The following is a 10,545-nucleotide window of genomic DNA, read 5'->3' on the forward strand; positions in this document are numbered from 1 at the left end:
TGCCATCTAGAGATGAACGCACACATTTAATGCACCCTTCAACGACCCGGAAGTTGTTCCTGTGGGTTTTCAACGTGTGTACGGCGAGGCTTCTGCGTATTATCGTGAGTAATGATATTTATTTAGTTTTACAGCCTAACAATTGATAATGACAACTTGCCAAAGGTGGGCTTATTGTGATGTAGAAAGCTTGTTTTGGGGTTACATATTTCGAGACGACATTTTACTTTATTGAGTGTATTTGTTTACTGTGTTTTCTTACGAGGCAATTTCCACTTTTACAGTTAAAATGTAGCTTATTTTAAGAATGGTGTTTAATTTGTAACTTTTTAAAACTATAACAAACGTGTTATTGAGACATTTGAAAGCTCAGCTTTTCTGTTCTTATATTAGGGCAGGGGTGCCCAAACTTATTTTTATGAAGCGCCACGAACCCAACTTGATTTAGGCTACTGGGTTGAAGGTAAATATAGGCTAGTTGGGTAATTTCTTAGTTTATTTAATATTTTTAAAAAATGACTAGAAAACATTGCTTTATATTAACTAACACAGTTTTTTTACATGTAATAAATAACTCATTACAATAAAACCAAAACAATCTCATTTATAAAGGATTACTCTGCATTGTCCTCTATTTGACAGTATTTACATTTTTAAAAGTCAGGTTCATTTACAACATTTCATTGAAAACTTTACCTTCCTTTTGCTTTTTTGTAACTCAGCAATTTAACAAACAAAAAGGTTACGTTGAATTAGAAATGACGATCTCTGTGTTAAAGGCGTCCGCCCCAACCCTCTCCATCTTACTCCCTTTTCCAAAGGTTACAATGGTTCAACTTATGAGGTTTCCAACTTTTGCCTGCAGGCCCTACTTTGGGCATATCTGTATAAGGGGAAGGTTAGGACAGCAAAATTTTTACTCGCAATTAAATTACATCATTTATTGAAATTATATCATCTTTTGCGGTATTGCAGTTCTTTTATTTATCGTTGAACTCACTTTGCTTTAAGTTTAAGAACAGAATTTGGAAATTGTCCTCTTGTTTTCAGATCATGGGTAAGTCCAAACAGGTAGGAAACCACAACAATGGAAAGAAGAAGAATATCGCCAAGACATGGAAGACTAAGCGCAGGACAAAAGACCTTGACCAGATTCATGCAGACATGATCCCTACAAATGCTGCCAAGTTGCTAAAGCAAGATGTAGATTATGATGTTACAGGCTGTGGCCAGCATTACTGTCTGCACTGCGCGTAAGTCACACTTTAACACTCCTAAACACACAACACATTACTTCTATTCAATTTTTTTTTAAATGTAAATCCTTTATACATGTTTTATATAATATTTTTTTCCACCAAAAACATTTTTAGGAGATATTTTGTTGACTTGAAAACCTTAAAGGAGCATTTCAAATCCAAACCCCACAAAAAACGGTACGTCAAAATTTTATTTTATTTTTTTCAGATTTGCAAAAGATAATGCATGTTTGGTTATTCAGATTTTCATCCTATGTGTTGTTTGTGTGTTGTATTGTAGATTAAAGCAGCTTAGGGAAGAGCCATACACACAGGCCGAAGCTGAGCGAGCAGCAGGAATGGGCTCCTACATCCCACCAAAAACCATAGAGGTTCACACACAGCAGGTCGAGGAAGATATGGACTGAAAAGTTACTTGTCTACCTCTTTATGGACTGGTTTAAACTATTAGGTCTGGACTGAGACCAATTTAACCTCTTTCAGAGCTGATGTTAATTTATGGAGATGGAAAGTCTACATGTAAAGGTCCTCAGCTGGCACAGTGTCAATAAAGTGTTCACTGTTGTGAACGTTGACATGTTTTTTTGCTTTCAGCAAGCAACCTTCTGCGACTGAAAGACTCACGATGTTCATTCTGAGTGTGTAAATAACTATCTGTGATGAAATCATTAATCCATAAGTTTTCTCTCTTAAATGTACTTAGAAGTCAAGTGTCCACATCTATAGTATGCCAAGGTCATTTAGGTTAGTGACACACTTGTACGTGTTAAACATGCATTTAATTGTAAAGTATAAATTACTCTGCAAGCCAGTAAATGATTTGTTTACAAACCTAATCCATTAATTTGTCTTGAATGAATATGGAATATGGAATTACAGATTGTGTGATCCAGAGTTATGGTTTTATGGTTGAAATTACCACACAAATCCTCCTTTAGATTGTTATTAATTGTTTCTTAGATTTTCATAGCACTGTTGACGTAATGATTATGTTTTAACTAGTTAGTAGTAGTGAAAGATAAATAGAACTGACTGTAAAACAATAACAGCACAAGTGTCCATCCACATCAAGTCTTTCTGTGGTTGAAGTGTTATTTTGAAGAACATTGTTCAAATGTTTAACTGTATTAGCAAGGAGGACAAAAAGACAGATACAGTACATTCTTTGGCCACAAACCTTGTAATTATGGCCATGCATTATATGCTGTTTCAAAGCCTTCGCGGTTGCGTATCTAGACACCATCGTTATACACAATCGTATCCACGTTCAGACAAACGAGCCCAGACAGGCTTCTTGTAAGATTTAAACACGCCCACAGCATTGGGAAGTATGAATGTGGACACTGGCCCTTTAAGAGCGCAGACGTGATCCTCTGTCAGGAGAAGCAGGAGTGATTTCCTCATGCGCCGCTACGATGTAACGGCTCACTGTACAATGGAGAACAACCTATGACTACAGTGTGACTTGACTAAAGAGTTTTTAAATCCCCTTGGGCTATTTTTGAGGCCCAGTCGTGATTTACAAAGACATTTATTAAAGTATGGCCGCAGACGTGGATAAAACTCCAGCAGGAGAGCAAAAGGATGATCATGAGGATCGCGGGACTCCATCCAGCAGACGCGCCCGCTCACGTTTCACACACATCTCCAGTTTATTCATCATTGCTGCTATTCCTGTCATCGGCTTTTGCATCAAATATTGCCTGGACATCCAGTTTGTGAAACGACACGTAAGTTCACAATTCGCTTGCAGTTGTGTGACCCGTGAAGGAGGGATGCTTCTCAGAGCGTCTAACTGTAACGCAGCTCACCCTTGCCATTGGTTAAAGTGCAATATGTTAATTTAGTTTGAAATCTAACTCTTGAGATTTATTTATAGTGGTCATGGTTTTGCGTTCCAGATTTGCCACGTCCTCTTTTGTTATAGGAACAGTAAACTTGGATGAGGTTCTCCAGCTGCCCGCTGTTTTATAAGGGTTGGAACTTGGGTTAAATTGCCACAGCTGGTCGAGATTGTCTGAACACCAACCCCCTCTTTCTTTCTCAGCCACACTTCTGTGTCACTTCCGAGATTATACTGATTCTCCAGACTGCCCTGCTTCTCGGACTACAGCAAAACCAGACACAACACAAAAACTATGTCAGGAATTCAGTTCAAAGCACATCTAAGCAGCCATCATCAGGTTGCATGTGAGTTCAAATGCAAAAACAGTGCCACCTGAAATTTTATTTGGTCAAGCTCTTATGTGTAGATATAGTCATATTACTTTTATGGGTAAGATATGTTACTTTCATTGCCATTAACATAAAATACCTGAATATAAATATAAGAGACTGAGAAAAATGCTCATTGTAGAAGAAAATTCCAGATGGCACATAGAGGCTTTTTACATCTGAACCCTTCATGTGTTTCCAAATGAAAGACTCTTTCTTTTTAGTCAATTCATTACAGTTATTCGATTAATAGAAAATCACCTCTTTCGATTCAAATCAGTGAGTGAACTTGAAGTAAAATAATTAATAACAAGCAAAAATGCAGCTACACTTTATGATGAATAGCAGAAATCTAAATGTATTCATTCATTTCCTTATCGGCTTGGTCCCTTTATGCTGTGGTGGTCACAGCGGAATGAACCGCCAGCTTATCTAGCATGTTTTACGCAGCAGATCCAGCTGCAACCCATCACTGGGAAACAGCCACACACTCCTTTTTACCCAATTCACATATACCGCATGTCTTTGGTCTTGTGGGGGAAACCACCAAGTAACCCAGCTGAGACTCGAACCAGCGACCTTCTTGTTGTGAGGCAACAGTGCTACCCACTGTGCCATCACGCCTTTATAGAAATATATTAAAACCTGCAATTCAATTAGGGCAATAGACACATGAATGTTTCAAAATTATTGTTAAATTTTGTTAAATGCAAATATTATTTATGTTTTTAAAGTCATTGATTTATCCACTAAATCATGTATGGTTATTATAAAACATATAGAAAATAGTTCAAGAAATAAAAACTGCCAAAACATTAATAAAGTATACGTTTAATCCTCTAGTCTTGCACCATTTCTCTGTGGATTTTAATAAACCTTAAATAAAGTACCAGGATATCTAGGAGCATGGGAAAATATAAATATTCAGTGTTAAAGTAATATATTTTTGCAGAATGAGTCTTTTCCCATAACTGCGTCTTCCATTAATTGGATTAGCCAAAGTGATGAGAAGTAACTCAGGTTTCTTTTCTCTGTGGACCATCTCTATTGTAGGAGGCAGGACTGAAGGCACTGGGAGCAGACGGACTGTTTTTCTTCTCATCCTTGGATACTGATCATGACCTTTATCTCAGTCCAGAGGAATTCAAACCTATCGCAGAAAAACTCACAGGTATTACTATCCCCCCTCTCTGTCTTTTTACAAGCAAACATTGTCTACAACAGCAGAATTAGGATGCCTCAAGGCCGTAATGTCCATCACTATAGAAAGCAATGCCTTTTTCATTGTTTTAATATCAAATGTCCATCTCTGTTGCCTGAAGGTGTGGCCCCTCCCCCAGAGTATGAAGAGGAGATTCCACATGACCCAAATGGAGAGACGCTGACCCTGCATGCTAAAATGCAGCCGCTGCTGCTGGAAAGCATGACGAAGAGCAAAGATGGCTTTCTAGGGGTAACCTAAATATTGATTTATTTTTATAAATAATGCAAATACAAATAGACAAAGGAAAAAAAGAAAGTAAAACATACAGAGTGATTAGTATTGAAGGATATAAATATATTTTAAAAATATATTTATCAGTAATAAGAAAATTGTATGCCTAAATTAACTTAAATGATAAAAAGAGCATGTTCAAAATGTGTTCTTTAAGTATAATCTTTCTCATCAGGTCTCCCACAGCTCTCTTAGTGGCCTGCGCTCTTGGAAACGTCCAGCTATTTCTTCATCCACGTTTTATGCAAGTCAGTTCAAGGTCTTCCTGCCGCCCAGTGGTAAATCAGCCGTGGGTGACACTTGGTGGATCATTCCCAGTGAACTGAACATCTTCACTGGCTACCTACCCAACAACCGTTTTCATCCTCCCACACCGCGAGGCAAGGAGGTACAGATTTTTTTTTTAAAATATAACTTTTAAATTTTTAAAAATGAGTGCAGTAAGTTCAGATTTTTACGCTGAGTCATTTCAATTGAACAGATAATGCGTGGTTGTGAAGAGCTGTTTGATGAAGTAGATTGATGAATGATTTGATTGTTCTGCAGGTGCTGATCCACTCTCTGCTCAGCATGTTTCACCCACGGCCTTTTGTAAAATCTCGCTTCGCTCCACAGGGAGCTGTGGCTTGTATACGGGCTACTAGTGACTTTTATTATGACATTGTTTTTAGGTAAGTCAAATTAAAAAATGCCATAATGAAATTTTCCTACAATCCAGAATATCTGATTGCAGTCTCTGTTTTAATATTATTTTAACAGTGAGCCTTTAACCAGCTAATTCTGATTTTATTGGGTCAATGTTTACAGAATCCATGCTGAGTTCCAGCTAAATGATGTTCCAGATTTCCCATTTTGGTTCACTCCTGGACAGTTTGCCGGTCACATTATTCTCTCTAAAGATGCTTCCCATGTCCGAGATTTTCACATCTACGTCCCAAATGACAAGTTGGTCGTCTTTAATGTCTTTTTTTCTTCTTCTTTTCACTTCTATTTGCAAGAATTACCAATTTGCTCATTTGATGCATCAACATGTTTATCTTGAGAATTAAGCGTAATTGCCTGTGCATTTTTCTCTAGATTTTTTTATTATCTGACATTTGCCTGTTTTTTCTGCTTCTAACCCTTACTTGCTTACTTATTTACCTCCATTTATATTACTAATATTACTCAACTTATTGATATTTAGCTGCACCATATTGGTGTTTTGTAACATTTAGTTTTTATGAGGTGAGTTGTTAGCCCAACTCTCAACCCCCAATCAGGAGGACCAGGACATACACACATATACTATGGACAATTTAGCTAACCCAATTCACCTACTGCATGTCTTTGGACTGTTGGGGAAACCGGAGCAGCCCCAGGAAACTCACACGAACATGGAGAGAACATGCAAACTCCATACAGAAATGCCAACTGACCCAGCTTGGACTCGAACTAGTGACCTTCTTGTTGTGAGGCGACAGCGCTACCTACTGCGCCACTGTGTCGTCCTGCTTCTAACCCTATTTTACTTAATACAGGCCTTACTTTCTCAAAAAAGAGTCCCACACAATGACGTGTAAACAGCATGGTCTGAAATTAATCTGTTGGTGTGAATGTATAAAAAAGTTAATTTATAAACTGACTAGTAAATGTGAACTACACACATAACACAATCACACTGCACTGCATATTAATCATTGTTGTCTTCTTCATACTGCACACGCTTTCATAATAGCACTAAAAAACATTAACGTAAATCATTTAAAATAATTATTGGAATTAATGTTAGAATTTAGACTTTTATTTTTTGCATTTATTTTTATAAGCAGTGTAAATGACTTATCGGTTTAACCATTTGAGTGTGTTTTGTATGGCAGAACTCTGAATGTGGACATGGAGTGGCTGTACGGGGCCAGCGAGACCAGTAACATGGAAGTGGATATTGGATACCTTCCTCAGGTTATGATTGTTCAGAACATATTCATAGACTTTTGATTTCTGATTCCATATATAATGCTGAATCTGCCTGCACTGACATGTTGCTGCATGTTCCAATCAGCATCGTTTTTACTGAAGAATCAAAACCGTACATGGAGAGATAATATGAATCATGATGTCTAAAGTAAATGGGCCGTATATATTTACAGATGGAGCTTAGTGCTGAAGGACCCTCCACTCCCTCAGTGATCTACGATGAGCAGGGGAACATGATCGACAGTCGAGGAGAAGGAGGTGAACCCATTCAGTTTGTTTTTGAGGAGATAGTCTGGAGTGAAGAGCTGAAAAGAGAAGAAGCATCCAGACGTCTGGAAGTCACAATGTACCCGTTTAAAAAGGTAATTCCCCAGCCTCATTTCTGTACAAATAATATTCAAAAACGTTCATAAATGGCTATTTAAGTTCTACATCATTATTTAATTTTTTTTCTGCAAAAGCATTGGTTTTTGAGGCATGTTAAGCTGCTTTGACACAATCTACATTGTAAAAGCGCTATAGAAATAAACATGAATTGGTTGAATATTGGTTTAAAGTGGCTGTATAAAAATGTTGTGCTTTTGGGGGGTCTTTTCTTTGGAAGGTGCCATATTTACCATTCAGTGAGGCCTTCAGCAGAGCTTCAGCTGAAAAGAAGCTGGTTCACTCCATCCTGCTCTGGGGAGCGCTGGATGACCAGTCATGCTGAGGTAAGATAGCTATAACATGGCATATATACTTGTAGTAGTTACGCTTGGTCATAGGGACCAGCATGACTCGCATGTCTTATAGGAATAATTCTGTCATTATTTACTCTCCCTCCACTTGTTTCAAACCTGTTCGAAACAATATTTTGAAGAATGTTGAAAACTGTTAACCATTGACTTCCATAGTATTTTTTCTATTATGGATGTCATGACTTCAGGTTTCTTCCATAATCTTTCAAAGTATCTTTCGTCTTCAGCAAGAAAAATAGAGACTCGTAAAGGTTTGGAAGCATTGTGGGTGGATAAATGAGTACATTTTCTTTTTGTTTTGGGGGCTTTGATATATATTGATTCATACATATGGACTATGCATATCTGGGTTTCACAGCAGTGGAAGCCATCATAGGAGGGTAAACTTAGAGTGCAGTGACGGGAATAGTATTTTTTTTTCCATCCCATTTGCTCAAGTAACAAAAGATAACATCCAAATATAGTGTTATCAAGACTTTCAGAAAACAAAAAAATAATAGTGTGAGACTGATAACGATAGCCAGAAGAGAGAACAATGTCAAATGTATAGCTTAAGACCATCATATTTTAATTTGAGATATTATGCAAATGGGATGTAGCACTAGACGTTTTTTTTAACTATATTAGAGGTTTCTCTTATTTGTGTTCTGTTCTTCTCATTGTTTTAATTAGGTTCAGGGCGGACTCTTCGGGAGACAGTTCTCGAGAGTTCGCCCGTTCTGGCCTTACTCAACCAGAGCTTCATCAGCAGCTGGTCTCTTGTCAAAGAGCTGGAGGATCTGCAGGTCAGCCTTATTTATTTATCATCTGTAGCAAAGCTTAATCAAGTAGTCCTTCTTAGGCATGGGATGATGACCTGTTTCAAGGTTTACCGCGGTTTGGGAAAGTAAAGGTTTTAAAACAGCCAAATTTTTTTCTTCTACCATTTCTACGGTATATGTAAGGTTTTGTTTTTAAATATTGTAAATAAATCTGTGTTTTTGAAATCAATGAAGAGTGCAGAAGTCAATGATTTAGTTCAATTATTTAGCCTGACGTGTTTACAGTTTCAAAATATTATAAATGTTTCCTAAAATAAAATATTTTGTGTTCAATGGGGTAAAAAGGTTGTAGTTTTTTTACTTAGACATTTAAAAAGACTTATTTTAGAGCAGTAATCACAATATTGTGATTCCATGTATTATGTAACCGTGGTATTTTAAATTCAAGGTTATCATACCATCCGAGACTTATAACGGCCCATGCCTAGTCCTTAATCAGATCTAAATCAATGCTTTATTAAGTCATTTTCCTTGATTTAGGGTGACGTGAAAAATGTGGAATTGAGTGAAAAGGCTCGTTTACATTTGGAGAAGTATACTTTTCCAGTGCAGATGATGGTGGTGCTGCCCAATGGCACTGTAGTGAGTCTGCTTTAACTTTTAACCAGCTAGTTCAGACTTCAAGTTCAGTCTTATTCATGATGCTTAAACCAATATCGCTGTGACTTTTCCAGGTCCATCATATCAATGCCAATAATTTCCTGGATCAAACATCTATGAAACCAGAAGATGAAGGGCCAGGTCTTAGTTTCTCAGCAGGTTTTGAGGATCCCTCAACTTCCACATACATCCGCTTCCTGCAGGAAGGACTTGAAAAGGCCAAACCTTACTTGGAATCATAAAAACTGATTTAAGACGCTCTCCAGAAACGTCAGAGAGAAGTGAAGGGGGGATATGAGGGAGATAAAAAAAGGAAATGCTGATCTCAGCTCAGCTCCCACTTGTCTGCTTTGAGGAACAGAATGCAGACAATTTCTTCATTCAGAAGGCAGCTGTTGACTACTGCTTCATGTACATGCTCCTTAGTGCAACACAGTTAATGGCAAAATGCACAATATAACATTTTATTCCTAGGGTAGCAAGATTGTGCTTGGTCACCTCAATGAAAGCTGAAAGATGTTAAAGAGACAGTTCACTTAAAAATAAAATATTGTTTACTCACCATTAATTATTTTTTCCTTGAAACATAGGATTTTTTTAATAAACAGTCACTCCATTTACTTAATGATTATATAGTTTTAAGCTAATGGGAACAATAACCCACATTCATCTCAGTTTGGTGGTGAGTAAATGAACATTTCTTTGTATTTCTGAGATAACTGTCCTCAAAAAAAGTGAACTCTACACAGTAAAACGCTCTATTAATTATATTTTTATATATACGAAGTTGCAAATTATGTACCAACATAACTGACGAATGTCATTAGTCTTATTAATCACTCAGATTAATGAACTAAAATAGCAATGTGTTATAATACTTACCTGTTGAAACCACTTTTATAGTTTTGGTTAATTGTATTTGAAGCCACTTATGTTGCTCTTAGTTCTGTAGCAGACTGGATGGTTGGCTGTGGCTTCCCAGATTTAGGCAGTTTGTGATGGTCTGGTCTTAAAGCCCGATAAGGGCGTGAGCAGGCCTGATGTTGTTGTTTCAGTCTGTGGAAGCGACGCCCGCTTTTCTGTGTCTGAACAGAACTCTGGCAAAAGTTGAAAACCACACAGCTGCAGGAAAGCTGCCATGGGCTCTATTAGATCACCTCTGTAATCTGCTTTTGTCAGAGGGAGGAGATGCAGAATGGTCAGTTAGGAATATTACTTTTGTGTTTTTTATAAATTAAATATAATAAAATGAAAGCTCACATGCTGTCGAGTCTTATTTCTAACACATTTAAAGTGTAAACAAAACTAAATATACAGTGTAAGTTGGCATATTAATTGTGAAATAGGTTGTCACCCTATTCTGCTAAAAACTTAGGACTATAAAAAATTGGGGTAGTATATTTTTGTTTGCTTTGGTAAATCTTAAGCTCAAACCTTTATTTATTTAAGTGGAACTATTACTG

General features: G+C 37.2%; 2 protein-coding genes across 5 annotated transcripts; both read left to right on the forward strand.

Annotated features, from left to right (window-relative positions):
* The first annotated feature begins 33 nt into the window (after positions 1–33).
* On the forward strand, positions 34–2,103 carry znf593 (zinc finger protein 593). Of its 4 annotated transcripts, XM_087289208.1 has the most exons (5): positions 172–463; positions 822–898; positions 1,051–1,253; positions 1,374–1,436; positions 1,540–1,828. In XM_087289208.1, the coding sequence occupies exons 3-5, from the start codon at positions 1,054–1,056 to the stop codon at positions 1,664–1,666; spliced, it is 390 nt and encodes a 129-aa protein (XP_087145334.1). In that variant the 5' UTR covers positions 172–463; positions 822–898; positions 1,051–1,053; the 3' UTR covers positions 1,667–1,828.
* Positions 2,104–2,618: 515 nt separating this feature from the next.
* On the forward strand, positions 2,619–10,344 carry selenon (selenoprotein N). Its single transcript, NM_001004294.4, is given in 12 exon segments — positions 2,619–2,989; positions 4,527–4,644; positions 4,796–4,926; positions 5,144–5,356; positions 5,515–5,639; positions 5,776–5,913; positions 6,828–6,909; positions 7,098–7,286; positions 7,529–7,634; positions 8,334–8,446; positions 8,963–9,064; positions 9,157–10,344. Coding segments are annotated over 12 exon segments (1,674 nt in total). The 5' UTR covers positions 2,619–2,800; the 3' UTR covers positions 9,325–10,344.
* The last annotated feature ends 201 nt before the right edge of the window (positions 10,345–10,545 follow it).

The sequence above is a fragment of the Danio rerio genome, chromosome 17, assembly GCF_052040795.2.
Source record: "Danio rerio strain M-AB ecotype USA chromosome 17, GRCz13ab, whole genome shotgun sequence".
Taxonomy (NCBI): Eukaryota; Metazoa; Chordata; class Actinopteri; order Cypriniformes; family Danionidae; genus Danio; species Danio rerio.